General features: G+C 26.2%; 1 protein-coding gene across 6 annotated transcripts in view; it reads left to right on the forward strand.

Moving 5' to 3' along the window:
- The window catches only part of LOC135922234 (ryanodine receptor-like), a 98,502-nt gene that overhangs the window by 23,057 nt on the left and 55,451 nt on the right, over positions 1–19,994 (forward strand). For all 6 annotated transcript variants that reach the window (XR_010570801.1, XR_010570802.1, XM_065456646.1 and 3 more), the window contains 14 exons: positions 342–550; positions 1,202–1,279; positions 1,792–1,951; positions 2,594–2,667; positions 3,299–3,378; positions 3,458–3,545; positions 4,512–4,849; positions 5,411–5,537; positions 5,909–6,016; positions 6,291–6,407; positions 6,825–6,970; positions 16,506–16,592; positions 17,360–17,392; positions 18,780–19,343. Coding sequence is in view for 4 of the 6 variants with exons in the window: in XM_065456646.1 (XP_065312718.1) it covers positions 342–550; positions 1,202–1,279; positions 1,792–1,951; positions 2,594–2,667; positions 3,299–3,378; positions 3,458–3,545; positions 4,512–4,849; positions 5,411–5,537; positions 5,909–6,016; positions 6,291–6,407; positions 6,825–6,970; positions 16,506–16,592; positions 17,360–17,392; positions 18,780–19,343 (2,209 nt within the window). In the remaining 2 variants the exon portion in view is untranslated. The remainder of the gene's footprint in view (positions 1–341; positions 551–1,201; positions 1,280–1,791; positions 1,952–2,593; positions 2,668–3,298; positions 3,379–3,457; positions 3,546–4,511; positions 4,850–5,410; positions 5,538–5,908; positions 6,017–6,290; positions 6,408–6,824; positions 6,971–16,505; positions 16,593–17,359; positions 17,393–18,779; positions 19,344–19,994) is intronic.

Consider the following 19,994-nt stretch of genomic DNA (forward strand, 5'->3'; position numbering starts at 1 on the left):
AGTATACACATTTAAGCGTATTTTACAGATAATAATCACGAAAAAAAATTCATAATTAAGAAAAATAGTCCCTAATAGAATTTAAGAAATAAGAACAAAAATTAAGGTATAAACATAAAATTTTTATATAATACTTAAATTAATAATATTTATTACCAATATACGATAAAAAACGTTTAAGAGGAGTGATGTAATATACTCTTCCAATTACTACAGTGAGGAGTGATACACTCCCATAAGTTATACCCCTATATCATTTTGATGCACTATCCTCCTTGCTTGGTTATTGGGCTTGGAGAAAAATAAATGTTAAAAAAAATTTTTTCTCTATATAATGAAAGATAATATTTCCAGTACAATTAGAGGATATCAAGAAAAAACTAGCCGAAAATCTTCACGAATTATGGGCAAAAAGTAAGATAGAACAGGCGTGGATATACGGGACCGAAAGGAGTGACTCGCAGAAAACGCATCCTTATTTGATATCTTATGAAAATTTACCTGCCATCGAAAAAACTTACGATTTACAACAAGCGCTTGATACTTTCAAGTAATGTTAATTTTTTTTTTTTTAAATATATTCTGTATTATGCATTATAAATTTTTCAATTTATCTTAAAATGGGTTTAATTTAAAAATAAGTTTAATTAATATAATAATGGAGCGAAGGAGAGTTCAATTTTTATGATGAATTAAATACGTTTTTTTTGTATATGAACTATTTAGTCTACAAAATTAAAAACCTCCCAGCCTATTTAATATATTAAAATCTATATTGTTTAAGTAACATATGTGTATGTGAACCAGAGACCTTCATTGAGCCGGGTATGGGCCTAGTACAATATTTTTTAGCGGGCCTTAAAAATTTCTTTATATTTAAAACATTTTCTAAATTAAAAAAATATCGCAATATTTTTCCTATAATAATAAAAAATTTCAGTATTGCAAACAAAAAGATTGCCTAAATAAATACACTTAAATATTGTTTTTTTTATTTAATACAATTTAAATTATTGGATATAGGCTTGGGGAAATTTTTTGAAACTTAATATGGGTTTGAGGATTTTTTTAATATTGAATTAAGGCCGGGCCTGGTCTGGCCTAAAAAAATTTTCTCAGTAGGGCTTGATCAAAAAATTTAGGCCCATGGTAAGTCTCTGTTGATAATGATATTTCATAAATCTAATTAATATAATATAAGGTACATAATGGCTCTTGGATACAACATAATATTGAAGAATCCCAACACCAAAATTAAAATACAAAGACTACCTATCAAGTAATCAATTGAAAATTTCCTTTATCATTATAAAAATTTAAATAATAATAAATAAATTTCTTTTTAAAAGTTAACAATATATATTTTTGTTATAAAATATTGATAAAAGGTGCAACAAAATATAATTATAAGTTAACCCAAATATATAATTATACGGTTGTTTAATCACTTAACTTTGGCCATCAATATTAGCCAAGTTTTTAACCTAAAAATTTATTAAACCTCTAAGTTGATCATCAAATTATTTATTGAGACCAATTTTTTTTAAAAAACTTGGTCGTTTAGAAAGCTGTATAAAAACAGGTGAAAAGAAATAATCTTTAACAAAAATATCATCAAAAAAAATACGTATTTGGTGTTCATTTTTTATAAATAAAATTGGAAAAATTCATGGTGCTATTTGTTTTCAATTTAAATAAACAGGATAAAAGACACTCTATTTTTTTTTGATAAGGTTCTGGGGAAAAGCAAGACTATGTAATAAAATTAATTTTTTATATAATATAAATAAGTTATCAGATGTCAAATTCTTTCAAGCCAGCACCGCTAGATTTGACTGGGATTCCAGATAACCCCATAATAGATAATTTAACTCTGGCCCTAGCCGAAAACTTGCATAATATATGGGCCCAAGACAGAATATCAAATGGTTGGAGTTACGGACCTTACATAGTAAAAGATAGTGTTGTTAAACTGTGTCGATTTTTATAAACAGGCTAAGATTAAGATTTTAGCCATTATAATATTATGTAAGCCTGATGATTTTGCACTTAGATGGCAGAACATTCATAATAACGCATAAGCGTCTTGAACGCAAATCAGCTGGACCCGTCATTTTGGTAACCCATATAGTAATTATTCTCATGATAAAAACTACTATTAAATTGATAACTTGCTTCCATATTATCTCGATTCAGGCAATGCTTTAATAAAGTTTGCGTCAGACATAGGAATAAATTGGCCTCTCGTTTAAAATTTTTAATAATGATATGGGTAATCAAAATGGCGTCCCCAGCTGTTTTCATTGATGTGCACTTTTAATGAATGCATCGTCAGTCTAGGTATTATTATATGAATCTCGAATCTTACATAATATTATTTTTGCTAAAATCTTCGGGCCTTTGTTAAAAATCGGCCCGGGCCGTTTAACAGTGAAACAAACACTTGTTAAAAATTTTGCTTCTCCTTACAAAATCAAAAATAACAGTTGGGTTTCGGTTACCTATAATTATATATATATTTTCTTAATAATTTTTTTTTTAAAATAGATTGGAAAGTTATAAATTTTAAATATTTATTTTTTTTTGGGCTTAGGATGACAAATTGAAGAGGACCCCATTTTTACTGGCATATAAACACATCCCAAAATTTATCAAACAAGCAAACGAGTATTAGTATTTATAATTTAATATTAATTATGTTTTCTTTTTTTGTATATATATAATTTATAATAATCTTATAACACAGATATGTAAGACAGAAAAAAAATAATAATTGAATTTAAATAAATTTATAATGGAAAAATTATATATTTTTTTATACATCAAGGAAATTAGAGGAGTTCACTAAGCTGGGATATGGTGGTTATTAATTAAAACAGAGTTTGAAATGCTTTTTAAAATAATAACTCTTCAAAGATCTTGATCTCTGAAGATTTTTTTGAGAATTTTTAAATAAGTTTTTTTGCTCAAATTTTACCTATAATATCAAATCTTTTATTAGTAAACTTTTCCTAAATTTATTCATAGAAAATCTAATTACGACATCACAATTTTTTTAAAAAAATGATTTTGATCTTCTTAAAAAATCTACAATTTTATGAACTTTAATGATTTTTTGCTCACAAATTTGGGCATAAAAAAAATCTTGAAATATTTGAAATTTTTTTTCTCCTTCTAACTCTGATCTAAAGTCTCTTTAAAGGTATGTTGGGAGATCAATTTTAGAAACTACTTTTAAATAATTTTTTTTTTATTATAATGTGTATAAGCTTTAAAAAAATGATTTATTGTCCAATAGAGAAATCGCTCAAGAATCGATTAAAACCATAATTGCTTATGGCGGTAGCATAGAAATTCCTCCAGAGGGCAAGGAAAAAAGTTAAAAACTAATTATTTTATAAAATATAAATCTATAGTTTTCTTTAAACTTCTAAATATATATTTTTTTATATAAAAGATATATTCATGAACACCAATTCCACCAAAAACTTTGAATACCGTACCTTTAGAGCCGAAAAAACCTATGCGGTCGCTCATGGCAAATGGTAAAATTATACTCTTTTAATTATTTTAGAAATACATTTATTCACTTTTGAAATGAATCACCGGGTCCTTCTCCTATCCCCTCAAGTATTATTTTAACTATTTAAACCAAAGCCTGCCCCATACTAGTCTGTAAGATATACGGAAGCAAATTGCCTTAAAGCTATTCATGTAGACATTGCTCATACCAAAAATAAAGATTATTTAAGAAAACATTTTACATAAAAATTATAGATACTTTTCTAAAAATGACCATTTGCCTCACCACTTTTAATAGTCACCCAAGTTTTAGTAAAATGTAGTTCTTCTATTTTAGGATCTTAGGCCATGCCTCGGTTCGTATTATTTCTAAACATAAATCTGTTTAACCATCTATATAGCTTAAGTTTTCACCTTGTTTCTTTTTTTATTATATTTTAACTTATATTTTTCTTTCTTTTAAAACAATATTTTTAATTTTCCTTTAATTTATATTTTATTTCTTTTAAAACAATATCAAATGCAAATAATAATTTTTATTTCTATCTTTTTTCTTAAAAAATATAAAATCGTAATAATGAATTTATTTCTTTTTTTTTTCTATATATAAATATATCTTTTCTACAACTAAAACATAATCATCAAAAAATAATAATAATAATAATAAAACAACATAATTCTACGCGTTAAGGAAAAAAAAAACCAATTAATATTTAATTATCTAATAATAATTAAAAAAACAATAATAACCCTATGCTTTCTAATAAAATCGATATTTAGCACACTTTAAATAAACAGAATGAAAAGAAAAGAGCTATTTAGATTTGTACACACTTATAGCCAAACAGAATAGGGTGTCCAATCTAAATAGACTGATCTAAACAGAATTGTTTTAATAATAATATGAACGAGAATATGGTTTTAGAGTTTGTAGGATGATTATGTAAAAATCTTTAATTCTCAAAAAATATCATCCACCAATGAAAAAGGTATTACGAGATTGAGGTTCTCAGTAAAAACACTACCAATCCTGATGCGGGACCTTACGTTAAATGCGGATGGGCCTCCCCGAATTGCTCTCATTTGAAACCTCTGGGCATGGATGAACTTTCTTACATCCTAGATTGTCACACAGGTCATAAATGGCACGACGGATCGGGGGAATCTTTTAATAGCGGGAAGGTGTGGAGGGCAGACGATGTGATCGGGTGTTTAGTTGATTTACACGATCTGAATGTAGTTTTTACGGTCAACGGTGAACCGATATCTGATCTAGCTACCAACGGCAATGAACTGGCATTCGAATCCATCAATCCTACCATGGAAGGTTATCTATATATATTTTTTAAGGATTCAATTATAAATTAAAATATAAAATTAATTAATTTAAAAAAATGAATAATGGTTTATAGATAAAGGAAGGGTGGTTGGTCATGGACAGATGGATGATTGTCATATTTCATTTAAAGGTTTCCATTTCCTTCCGAATTTTTTGGATGAGATGAATTCCTTCATAATTTAACAAAAATCTAAAAGTCTTTATGAAGAATAATTCATTACACCCCCCTCCCCCCCAACGATATGTATGTTAAAAAAATATTTCGATTTGCAAAATTTAGATTCGTAAATGTTTAGATTCGTTACATTTTTTTTAAAAAACCTTATCACTAAGAGCAAAATTTTATCCATTTTTCTTTTCTTTAGACACAATTCTCCTATATAAAGTATTTAACCCTGATTTGTTAAATTATCACATTTTTTATTTTAATCTTGAAATACCTCATTTCAAATTGTGTATTCGCAAATTTGAAGTTATACTTTAGAATATAAACTTACTCTGTAATTTAAAAATAATATAATCTTCAGATTAAAATTTTTAATTTCTAAGGCGGTTATATCCCGGTCTTCAGCCTAGGAGTTGATCAACGAGTCAAGCTCAATTTCGGAAACGATGTTAGAACCTTAAAATATTTTACCAATTACGGGCTCAAAGAAGGCTACGAACCATTTGGAGTGTTAGTTAAAATTTTTTTTATCCTTTTCAATTATATACTACAACTTTTGTATTAATATGCATCAACACCATTTTATGTCATTTTAAGACTGAAAAGAACTTCAATATCTTTGCTATTGTGTTAGGTTTATTTTTGATCATAATATAATGATATATAGAGAATATAGAGCGGCCTATTTATTGACCCCTCCCCCTCCCAAAACAAAATCTAAGATACGTCACTAACTTTTGCCTAACGGATATTGTATTATATTTCTACTTTATAAATTTTGTTAAACATTTTTATAATCATAACAATATTTCAAAACTCAACTCAAAAGTGTATATTATTGCTCATAATTTTATATAAATTTAATTATTTTTGTCCAAAAGTAACATGAGTCGAAACATACCTTATTGGGTTGAAAGACCGATTGGCGTTTTTGAAAATGTGCGTAACGCTAAAGAAGAAAATATCGTGATCACAAAAATACCCTCGAGGTATGCGTAATAATATTTACAACAACCCTTGCTAAATGACATTTATGCCATATTCCCTAACTAATTTTTTAAAATATATATATTTATATATACATATATATTTTTAAAAATTGCCTTTTATAAATCGAACATTTTCTTTAATTTAACAAATTATTTAGACATACTAATTATGAAATTTCTACATTTTACAAAAATATTTTACCTTAATTGAATTATTAGCACCAATTAAATTAATTTAATTTTTAAATATAATTTATTTAACCTTTTATTTTAGCGGCGATGTACCACCTTCATTTAAAATTACGGCTAAACCGCAAAGCAAGGTTTGCATGAATTATATCCGTTTAAATCTGCCCATTGTTATAGGACAACCTCACCCTATTAAGCGGAGGTATACGATTTATTCGAAAGAAAGAAAGAAAGAAAGAATGAAACAAAGAAAAAAGAAAGAAAGAAAGAAAGAAAGAAAGAAAGAAAGAAAGAAAGAAAGAAAGAAAGAAAGAAAGAAAGAAAGAAAGAAAGAAAGAAAGAAAGAAAGATTAATTATTACAATATATGATATAATTTTAGTCAATTTAAATATATATGTAAACCGGTAATGTTCGGAATCACTAAATATATCATATAGAAATGTTTGAAATACATAAGTAGGTATTTAAATGTGGGAATACAATTTCCTAGATTTTATATTTAGTACACACCTTGCCTTTATAAGCAAATTATCGTTAAACATATAATACATATTTCTTAATTTTAATTGTAATCCTTATTTTTAAAACATCTTAATCACGTTTATTTTTTTTTTTAGATTTTCGAGTAGAAACTCTCATAAACCTTCTTTCCAGTTCGAGAGTGAAGGCGATGATTCCAAATCTAGCCCTTCAAAAGAAACTAATTCCAGAAATTCTACAGGTAACTTGAATGAAACATATGTAGAGCCCGATACAATTAGAAGTAAATATATATAACATTATACAAAATTTAATGATTAATCTAAAGGTATGAGAAAATATAAATGAATTATAGAAGGGAGAGACTTGTTTCTTTTAACTTGTTATTTACATTAAGGTCTTGGATATATCGATTGCTCTAGTGTAACATGTAGTGAATAACTTTTATAATATGAATTAAAGATGCCGTTCTTAAAATATTTGGGCTATTATGGGCCACGTAAACAGTTGCTGATACATAGGCGTAGCCAGAATTTTCCTAAGAAAGGGGGGGGGGAATTAAAAATTTGTTGGGGGCTTCGCCCCCAGACCTCAATTTGGGCGGGCCTTTGGCTCACTTTTGCCTGGCCTTTGGCCGTGTTTTCTTAGTTTATATATAGTTGTACAATATTTTTGCAAGATATAATGTTAATTTTAATAAAAAAAATATTATCTTTATTTAAAATATAAGAAATTGGTTAATAGATTATATCAAAATATAAGCCTGGAACATGGAACATATAGGGAATATTTTTTTTTTATTAGTTTATATAAAATATAATAAATTACATATATATATATATACATTAATACAAAATCTTGGTAAAAATTTTCCAACAAGTATAAGAAATTTCTTTATAAAATTTCTCTATTATATAGAATTGGTTACAAAATATTAGGTAAAATGCCACTTCTACAGACATATTTGAAAGTTATAGAATATATTACATTTAATATTTTAATAAAATTTACTAATATTTGCATTTAAATCTTTAACGCCATCTATTTATTTAAAATATTACTGAAAATTAAACATATTATTATTCATCCCACAATGGATATACCTTATTATATATTAACTCTACTGAAATATAGAATTATTATTTTTCATTTACATTCTTTAAAATATATTTTCTGATGTCCTTATCAATATTCTTTAGTTTCTGTAAAATATATAATTCTCTATTGGTAAAGGTTATTTGATTGTCATACGATATTAGATAAAATTAGATATACTGTAAATCTACGACACATAATATTACATGTATTTTGAGTTAATTTTTACTTAATTTATAATTTAATTTATAATTTTATAATTATTTTTTATTTTATTAAGAAAAATAAGTTAAAGTTACTCACTTTATAAAAAATTATATTTGAGATATTATATTATTTAGTAATTTTAGGAATCTATTAATAGTATAATTATATCACATTCCACTTTTGTCTTAAGACTTATCTTTGGCTTATATTTTATTTCCTAATAAACATTTTTGGATTCACTTTTTTTATATATAAGCTTTTTTCCCAAAAGTATGAATTATAATCAATAGTTTAAGGTATATGCATATATTTTGGGGGAACAGGGGGTGGGGAGAGGACTAAGGAGGATATTTTTATTAGCTTAAAATGATATTCACAAAAAGTGATAAATTTCTAAGGTAGTGGGGAATTTCCCCTTGCCCCCCCCCCCCCCGGCTACCCCTATGTGCTGATATTAACGGGTCTTATTTTTTAAATTATTTTTTTGCGATTCCAATTATTTTTTAAATTATTTAATTTTTTTTTGGATTTGACAACTTTCGATGATTTCCGATTTGTTTAATAATTATTTTATTTTAAAATGATGAAATTAATAATAATCTTAATTCTATGAAAAGAATATAAAAATATACAAAAAGTATTTTTTTAAGGATAGGTCATAAAATTTTAAACGATTGCATGGCATCATTTATAAATTTATAAAGAGACGTGTTCTATAAATACTAGCGTTGCCTTCCGTAACCATGTCATTAACAAAATAAAAAAAAATGCAGATAAAATTTAATTGGATTATAAAATTACTTGTCCGGCTGGCGATTAATACTTATATTTGCTCTCCTAGTTTAAAATAAAAAAAATTAGCAACTCAACTCGAGAACTTGATCTCTTCTTATAAGGAATGATTTATTTGTATATAACTATAGCAGGGTCGGAAGATTTTATCACTCTCTACCTTCTCTAGCCTTTACACACAGTTAATTTGTAAAGTTAATGGAATTTCTAAGTATAGTGTTATGATTAGATAGGGTGCAATGGGAATTATACTAATTATACGATTAGATAGAGCGTATTAATAGTTTTTAAGGAAGTTGTAAGATTAGATAGGGCGCAATGGGGCGTGATTTAAATATAAGAATTTTCGAATGGGCGGGATCCTGTACGAAAAAATAAATACTAAAAAGCAAAATCTTTAAATTTGAATATGCAAAGTTATAAAACTTCAATATTTAAATAAGGAGAACATACTATACTCCAAACAGGGCCTATGCTCCATTTTTTTAAAATATATAATATTTTAGTTTTATAAGACAATCATGACAATTATTACTGAGCTTTAACTCCTTTTTATGAGCAAAAATATGATTTAATTTTACTTTAAAAAATATTTTGGTATGGAATCCTCTAAGAAATTTATTTGGTTATATATATATATAGTCGCATTAGCCTTAGGGATTCGGAATCGATTAATTATTTAATGGGGACGATTTAAATTTTAAGCATTTGATTTTGCTGGAAATGTATTCCTGCTTTTATAGATTACCCACAGTAAATTTTAAACAAATTTTGCAATGAACTTTATAAACTACTCATATTTTATATTGATTTTTATATAGATTTTTAATATAAATTCAAAAAAAAGACCAAAATTAATGGCGAAAATTGTCTAATTTATAGGGTTAGTAGAAGAGACCAGGGCTCTAAATTTTTTTCAAAATTATTATAGATCCGAAAATAATTGATGTATTTGAATTTACGAAATACTATGAAATAACTCAAACACTTACCTAACATTACACATCTATAAATATTTTAAACGTTTTATATAATTTTATTTTAAGATTGATTCTAATATAAGTGAATTTTTGCGCCAACAAGCTCCAAACCCACTAGTTTATTAATTCTTATATAGGATACTTAATATTATTATTTGATTATTTCATGGACAATGTTTTATTTATATACATGTTAGCGTCGATGTGTTATTTTCGGCAATGTACACATTGCCTGACTATTTTAGGCAATGTGTTACGGTGGTAGGCAGGGTGAATACATTGCCTAAATAACCAGGCAAAGTGTACATTGCCTGGTTTTTTAGGCAATATATTTTATTTTACAAATTAATAAATTTATTATTTATTTTAAAGATCAATTTATTATTTATTTGATATTAATTTAATATTTATTTGAGAGGAATTTATTATTTATAAATTTATTATTTATATAATTTATAGATTTTATTAGATATATTTTTTAAATAATGTTTTTAAGAAGATTGTCAATGTTTTTATTGTTTTAAACATAAATTTTTTAAATGATTTTTTATATGTTAATTTCTTAGGTACCTTTTTTCTGATACATCTTTTGATCGTAAATATTTTTATATATTTATTTTTTACGTATTTTTTTCTGGTACATCTTTTGATAGTAAATATTTATGAATATATTTTTTTAAAAATTTTTTAATATATTTATCTAAAATAATTTATTTTAATTTGTTATATTATTATTTTTAATAAATTTTTTGATTGATAATTGTTTTATACATAAATTTTTTAAATAATTTTTTATATCCCTCGACAAATATTGCAGATAGAAATCCTGAAATCCCTATTTTCCAACCTCATAGGATTTTCCATCCTATGTTTATCATTCAATTTTTTAGGTACTTTAAATCTGATACATCTTTGATCGTAAATATTTTTATATATTAATTTTTACGTACTTTTTTTCTGGTCATCTTTTGATCGTAAATAATTTTGAATATATATTATTTTTATAGGATTTTTAATATATTAATTTTATATGTACTTTTTTTCTGATATATCTTTTGATCGCTATTTTTAGGTAAAAATATGTTTTGTAAACATGTTATATTAAAATTTGAGTGAAGTTATACTATAAAAAGTGACAATTGTCATATTCGTTATTTTTGAACTTTTTTAAAGCAAATGGGTAAAAATATATATTGTAAACATGTTAAATTAAAATTGCAGTAAAGATGTACCATAAGTGACAATTGTCATAATCTAAAAAATATATATTGTATTGTAAACAAGTTAAATTAAAATTTCAGTGAAGATGTACCATAGAAAAGTGACAATTGTCATAATCGTTATTGTTGAACTTTTTTGAATTTTTTTAAAGCAAATGTAAAAAAATACATTGAAAACAAGTTGAATTAAAATTTCAATGAAGATGTACCATAGAAAAGTGACAATTGTTATAATCTCTATTTTTGTACTTTTTTGAATTTTTTTAAAGTAAATAGGTAAAAATATATATTGTAAACAAGTTAAATTAAAATTTCAGTGAAGATGTACCATAGAAAAGTGACAATTGTCATAATCTATATTATTAAACTTTTTTGAGTTTTTTAAAAGTAAATAGGTAAAAATATATTGTAAACATGTTAAATTTAAACAAAATTCCTAAATTCCCTTTTAATTATCATAATCAAAATTAATGATGAGTTATTTTTGTGCAAATCGTTAATTGATTTTATAAAAACGAGAGATATAAAAATTTCGGTGAGATTTATTATGATTGTAATAATGATTTAAAATAATAAAAAATTCCACTATTATAATTAAACTTTACTCTTCACAGCAGTCGGAGATGTTTTTTAACATAATGTATAATAGCTCGCAGATGTATAATTAAAGCATTTTTTAAATTAATTTACTTTTTCTAAAATGTTTACTGCTAAATATATTGAAATAAATAATCCTGCATCGATTATTTTATATATCAACTAACTATAATATCTGACATTATATTTCAAATCTAAAAGTAAATATATTTTAGATATTTATTCACTTCATGAAGGATCTAAAATTACAAGTTTTTTGGAATATTCTAAACAATAACTAAGATTATATGCAAAACACTATCAGTATATCTAAGATTTTTGCGAGAGGTGAAAACCTTTGGGTAATTTTTTTACATATTTAATTGAATAATGTTAGACTCCCTCTTTGAAGGCCTTTGGCCAGTTTATATTTTAAATTTTATTTGGGTTTACTTTTTTTTAAAATTTCTCACAAATTTTATGAGGTCGGTATTTTTAATATTTTCTTATTATTTTTATGACATTTTTACACATTTTTAGTTTTTTGATATGGGTAAATACTTTATAATTTTTAAATAATATTTACCAAATTAGATTTGGTAAAAGGAGTAGGGATTTTTACCCCCCCCCCCCCCCCCCCCGTTTAGTTACTTTTCTATGGTACATTTTCATTGATATTTTAATTTAACTTGTTTACAATATATATTTTTACCTATTTATTTTAAAAAAATTCAAAAAGGTTCAAAAATAACGATTATGACAATTGTCACTTTTCTATGGTACATCTTCACTGAAATTTTAATTTAAAAAGTTTGAAATATATATTTTTACCTATTTATTTAAAAAAAACTCAATAAAGTTTAAAAATATAGATTATGACAATTGTCACTTTTCTATGGTACATCTTTACTAAAATTTTAATTTAATATCTTTATAATATATATTTTTACCTATTTAATTTTAAAAAATTCAAAAAAGTTCAAAAATAACGATTATGGCAATTGTAACTTTTCTATGGTACATCTTCACTGAAATTTTAATATATCATGTTTATATTTTTAAAAAATTAACGATCATAAGATATATCTGGAAAATATACGTAAAAAATAATCTTAGAAAATATTTAAAAATATCTTAAAAATTATTTTAAAATAATATTTAGCGATCAAAATAATATATCAGGAAAAAATATGTAAAAAATAATATTAAAAAATAATATTAAAAATTAGCGATTAAAAGATATATCAGTAAAAAATACATAAAAAATAATATTAAAAAATATTAAAAATATTAAAAATTAGCGATCAAAAATCATTTTATAAAAATATTATATTTAAAACAAATTATATAAAAAAATTACAAATTAAGTAAAATAATAATCTTAGAAAATTATTAATAATAAATAAAATAATTTTAATAATATAATATTACAAAAATAATACATTGCTTAAAAAACCAGGCAATGTGTACATTGCCTAAATAACTAATTCACCCTGCCTACCACCGTAACACATTGCCTAAAATAATCAGGTAATGTGTACATTACCGAAAATAACACATTGACCCTAACATATATAATATACCATTTGCAGCGTAATTTTAAAAAAGTAATTAAAAATTAACAAGCTAAAAATATCTTCTTTTAAAATTACAAACCCGCATCATAATTATAATTAAAAATTTATACTAAAAATTGTAAAATACAATGACTTAACTAAAAATGATTTTACAAAATCTAAAAACAACTAGTTAACACTATTATCTCAAAATAATGATGACTCAACTATGACATCTCCTCCTTTTTCCCCACCTTTGGAGACTCCAATAGTTGTTTATACTCCTCCTCTCCTACCCGTAACTCGGGCATTTCATCAGACATTTCCTTGCGACGGCTTTGCGACTCCCTTTTTTCCTCCTCCACAAGCGCCGTTCCTTGAGGTTCATAACGCTCCCTCGGACATCATCTTCTGATATGTCCAGCCTTCACATCCATAGCACCGATTCACATCCTAGGCTTTCCTCCACTCTTCCATTGTTCGACTCACGGACCTCTTGCGCGTTGGGACTTTTATTGCCTCGGGTTTTCCTTCTTTGGCCAAGGCCCTCCATTCGCTGGCTAGGGGCTCAATGTCTTTGCTAATTATCGTAGTTCGAACGAGTGGGTTCCTAAATCTACATCACTATACATAGATTTGAAAATACCTGTGGGGGAGGAAAAAAGGGAGTCGCGAAGCCGTCGCTAATAAGTGTCAGATGATGTGCCCGAGTTACGGGTAGGAGAGGAGGAGTATAAACAACTATTGGAGTCTCCAAAGGTGGAGAAAAGGGGGCAGATGTCATAGTTGAGTCATAATTATATTGAGATAATCGCGTTAACTGGATATTTTTAGATTTTGTAAAATTATTTTTAGTTAAGTCATGGTATTTTACAATTTTTAGTATAAATTTTTAATTATAATAATGATTCGATAATTTATAATTTGTAAAAATGTATTTTTAGCTTCGTTAAAATTTTTTTTGGGTTTCTGAGTAGTTGAAGGTTATTTAGATCCACCAGAGACCTGCAGGCCCGGTCCTAAACCAGGCCCGGCCTTAAAACTGGCGGGCCAAGCCGGGCCTAAAAATTTATTTTTAAATATATCCGGGCCAGGCCGTGCCTAAAAATTTTTTTTTAAAATATATCCGGGCCGGGCTTTATATTTTTTATAAAAATTTTTACATTATGAGTTAATGGTTATAAGATTATAAGATTATATTATATTATAGTTATGATTAATATAATATTGGGTGATGGTTAACACTACCTAACACCCAGAGATCGATCTAATTATTAATTTCCTGCAAATTTATTCAAAGTATTAATATATTTTTTTATAATTCATATCTAATTTTTTACAAAATATTTTACCAAAATAATCAAATAAAGGAATATCTTAAATAAGCCCCAATGTTCAAGTATTATTAATATATTTTTTTATAATTCATATCTAAATTTTTATATATTTTACCAAAACAATCAGATAAAGGAATATCACTTCTTGAAGTTTGTAATACCTTTCAAAGCGAAAAAGGAGAAATAAAATTGATTTTACTTAATATAAAGCATTTTTTAATTGAAAAATTTGTTTTACACAAGTATCATTTTATTTCTCTTTTTCTCTGTCCCAAATTCAAGCAATTACGTATGTAGTAAGGGACATAATCGCAAGATGACGGAAAACTATATAAAAGATTATATTAAATTACAAGAGGCTCAGGAAGTAAATGAGATACCATCGACCAGTCAAATTACGACTGTTGTTAAACAAACTGAATCGTTTTATGACAAATGGGGCGATGGTAATTCTGGTAATATGTCAATATCCGATGATGAATATTGTAATTACATAAATAAAAAAATAGATGAAACATTTAAGGTGGATAATTTGTTAGAGTGGTGGGCGGCTCATCAAAGCGAATTTTCAATTTTAGCAAAATTGGCAATTCCTGCTTCAAGTGCAAGTTGTGAGCGAGCGGAATTTTTCCACTACTGGGAGAATTCTTGAAGAAAGAAGAAGTAATCTTCAACCTGAAAAGGTAGATATGCTTCTCTTTCTTCATGATAATTTGTGAATTTTTAATATCTTTCTTGAGTATAGGGTTTCGACAATCATGCTGGTTTTTTACTTTGCAAACTGTCAAATATTTATTGCATTTATTATATTTACCTTGAGTCATGAAAGTTTTTAATCCAACATTTTTCATTATTTTTTTTTACAATATTATATAATACAGTTATCTTCTTTTGTTAAAAATTTATATTATAAAATAAATTATATTAATATTGTGCAATTAGATTATATTTTCAAAATACTATTTATTATACATGCATTTTTTTAAATAGCGATTTATTTTTATTTTATAAATTAAATAGTAAATTAAATACAATATATTATATTCTCAAAATATTTTCCATTTTTATAAATTAAATATTAGTTTTATTTTTTTAAATGCAATATAAAATATAGTATATGCTCAAAATATTATTACCATTTTTATGAATATTAGTTTTATTTTTATAAATGCAATATAAAATATAGTATATGCTCAAAATATCCATTTTTATAAATAACAGTTTTATAATTTTTATAAATTCAATATAATATTCTCAAAATATTAGCTTTTTACATGTATTTTTTAAATAATAAGCGATAATACTCGCTGAATAATATGGTAAAATACCTCATAGGTGAATTTTTGTATATACCAGGTCGAATATAATTTTAAAAAATTCCGAGCCGGGCCTGAAATTTTTAAATCCGGGCCGGGCCGTAAAATTTTTTTTTAAAAATATCCGAGCCGGGCCGCGCCTTAAATTTTTAAATCCGGGCCGGGCCGGGCCGTAAAAAATTTTTTTAAAAAATATCCGAGCCGGGCCGGGCCGTGCAAATGGTACCTCTGCAGGTCTCTGAGATCCACAAACAAAGTTTTTCAAATACACACTGAAGCATGGGAACTAGAAAGCTCTTTAAATGGCTTGACACAATCAAAACTATGCAATTGAATTAGAATTAATTTATTAAAATTTAATTGACAACGATACAAATATCTCCTAGGTTTATATCTATAATTTTTTACTATTAAAATTATAACATTCAATTATATACAAAGCATATTGATATTTTATATTATTAAAATTTTTTTATTACAATGCTATTATATAATTAATTCGTTATTTTTTAGCTTGTCCTTTTAAATAAAATCCGTTAAACTGACAAGCCCCTTGTGTCGACTAGTCCTGGTCTCCCTTATTCTAAACATGCTGGAATACATTGCCGTTTAAATCGGATTTTAAAAGTTTTAAAAATCGTCCTCGGATTATATAAATGAATTAAACAAACGTGGTTTTTTAGAAAATAATATTTTAATTTTTGAAAAAATAATTTCGTAATTATCTTATTTTTCTTAGAAAATAAATTTGACTCAAAAAGGGATGAATTGATATCTACCGAGGATGATACTCAATCTCAAGATACTGTCGAAAAAGGGTTTACAGGTATTTAAAAAAATAAAATATATTTTGTTTATAGTAAGCGCGTATCGCTCACCCGCATCTATGGGTAATTTCCAAAAACAAGCAATGGGTCACTTGCTTTTGAAAATACCCAGCGAGGCATGTCGCGTCACTCTAGCAATGGACACATATTTTAAACGAGGCCTAACCCTGCATTCATAGTTAGCGCGAATTCGTGGCGAAGTTATGGAAAAATACACAAAAATAGAGCATATATTGTATATTTTGCCTCGAATACATGCTAACTTTGAATAAAAGTTACCCTGAATTCCCAGTTAGTCTAAAATCGCGGCGGAGAATACAAAATACAGTATATTTTGTATAATTTCCCACGAATTTAAGTTAACTGTGAATGAGAGGTAAGGCTTCACCCTAAATAGAGTGTTCTAGTGATTAGGCATTCAATGTTAAATGCCAAAATTGTTCAATTTTTTAAGCATCACATTTGAACGCATGATAAGATATAAATTATTGAGTGATGAGCATTGCAAAACCTGCGATTTAAAATTATTTAATATTGCTCTGTTCATTGCTCAATAAAAGAAATTTAATTACCAAACAAAATGGTCTCACTTTGAAAATATCAAAATATTTTGATCGCTATATTGTCATTCATAAAACGAGTGATTTTTAAAATTTAACAAAAAAGGAAATGGCAAAAATGGGGAAAGAAGGGGATTGGAAAAAGAAAATTTTACTAATATATGCGATAAATATTTCATCCTAAATTTATTAAAATTATTATACAGAAGATGACTCCAGATCAGATTTACCGACGATAAGTAAAAATTCTTAGATGCATTATTACTATTTATATTATAAAAATAATGAAACGAAATTTGATTTAATAATGATGTCTTACTAGGTAATGTTGTTAAACGGCCCTATTTGAGTCGATTTGTAAGGCTCGATTAAGATTTTAGCCAATATAATATTATATAAGCCTGGAGTTTTTTCCCATAGATGGTAGATAGGTTTGAACCCCTATTTTCCAAATCTCGCTGTATAATTCACCTGCGCTTGATATGGACAGGTCCTAGACCAACTTGTTAGATAAGAGAGGATAAGATTTACTATGATATTTGCACATTCTAATAGTTGATATAATAAAAATATATAAAATGATATATCTTTTTCATATATTTGAGGTGAATATCTAAAAACTAACATTATATGTTGCAAAGAAAGCAAAAATGGCATAATGCTATTAACTTTCCAACATAATAAAAATGTTGATACAAATTACCCAGGCTAGCCTGAAATTATAACATATTAAGAAAGAAAGAAAGAAAGAAAGAAAGAAAGAAAGAAAGAAAGAAAGAAAGAAAGAAAGAAAGAAAGAAATGAGTTATTCAATTTAGAAAGTCAAATCGATGGCCCCCAACATCAATTAAGAAGGTCAAAACGATGGCCCCCAACAATTTTTTGCACACTTCTAAACTAACAATTAATTCGAATAATATAGCCACCTAAAAATATTCATTACAAGAAGTAATTTCATAAAAAAATTTGTCAATGGAACTAATTAGGTCATATTTGGAAGTGTAAAAAATTGAAGTATCAGAATGCCATGACATTCTAAGGAACCTATTTGCAATATATTAGGTAAAGAGAAAAATGGGAATGTTATCCACTCAAGTGAAAGGTGTGGTACTTGTCATAGAAATAAGAATAAGGAAACTAAATATTTTTCACAAATATGGAATTTTTTTTTATGTTTCTTTGGAGCATATTAATGCTTTATGCTATAAATATTTTGCGTATCAAAATTAACATATTTCAATATCCTTTATTTTTTTAATGTTTGAATTTATTAGTATAAATCTTGTTTTTGAAGAATAAAGATTAAAATTTAAAATTATAATATTTTTTTAAATTTAATATTTGAAGTTTAATAAAAGTAAGCTTTCTTAATTCTACAACTTATAATTATCCTCATCATATTTCATCTAAGCAATATAACTTAAAATAAATTAGTATTTTATAAAGTGTAAGGTTGGTTCCATCTTATAGCCAAAAATTAAATGGAGATATATATTTAAAATTGCAATCTATTAGACCCCACCAGAACCTACATCATTTCTATTATCGAAGCATTGAAGGGTTAAAGAGGTATTTTATTTTTTTAAATTTTCTTTAGATATCAATGATTATATTTTTAAATTGAAGATATCGAAGATATGGGAGATATTAGCAATAGTCCTGATCAAACTATTCTTTCTCAAATATCAAGTATTAATGCCGATATAGAAGATTCACATATTCATTCTAATACGGATCCTCAGGAGGGTGCTTCTAGTGAAACTGCAGATTTTACTTCCGATTCTTTACCCTCATCTAGCGCAACAGAACAACAATCTCATTATTACGACTTTAATAAGAATTCTAACAATAGCAACGAAACTGTTGCTCAGAAAGGAACTAACAACAAAAAAAACAGGGATAAAAGTGAATCAGCCCCACCTGACAAAAAGAAGGATAAAGATAAGAAGAAAGATGGCGGTAAGACAAGAAGTAAAAGCAAAGAGAGCAAAGCGAGCAAAGATAGTAAAGACGATTTACGAGCAATCAAAATAAGTAAACTCAATAAAGATGCTAAAGTTAGTGATGTTAAGGGTGGCGAAATTACCACAAGTAAGCCGAAAAGTTCGCGGTTTGTGGCAGCGGATAGTATCGACGTGGCAGAACTCGATTCGTCTACCGAGCCTAGACTCGATACGAATGCAAAAGAAAGTAAATTTTCTTATATTTATATGTAAGAACCTCTTAAAAAAGGAAAGGAGTAGCTTGGGAAATATATATTAATTGGAGTGGGCGGGCTGCTGAACTATCATTTTCAGCGGAGTATAATAATAACACAAAAAGTTGAGAATTTATCATTTATAGAATACTATCTTATAAAAAAATTAGAAATTTTCTAGAGTTAGAATTAATTTAAAGAAAACAGTTGCTGAAAAATATATTTAATTGATTTTTAAAGAGGAGATGGTTCCAATCATATTTATGAAGTTTTATTTTGATATAATATAAATATTTTTAAAATTATAAACATATTTTGACAATCATAGTTCATTAAATTTTAAACCAGCGAGTTAACAATATATGGCTCTGCCAAGAAGAGGTGAGGGTAGTCCTCTTAAATCTAATTTAAGCGCACCTAAAGTATTATTTGAGCTCTTTACAGATGCTTTTCAATATATTTTCGATACAATTCAATATTGTTATTAAGGATGCTCATCGTGGCTGAATCATTAAAAATGTTAAATGAGGAAAAGTCATGAATACGAAACGTGAATCAAGAATACTAAAAAAAATTTACATCGCGTAATGTTAAAATTTGAGTCAACATTTTAACTACTAAAATTTTTTTAATCGTGTAATTTA

Source organism: Gordionus sp. m RMFG-2023, chromosome 1, assembly GCF_954871325.1.
Source record: "Gordionus sp. m RMFG-2023 chromosome 1, tfGorSpeb1-WG-v2, whole genome shotgun sequence".
Lineage (NCBI taxonomy): Eukaryota > Metazoa > Nematomorpha > Gordioida > Chordodea > Parachordodidae > Gordionus > Gordionus sp. m RMFG-2023.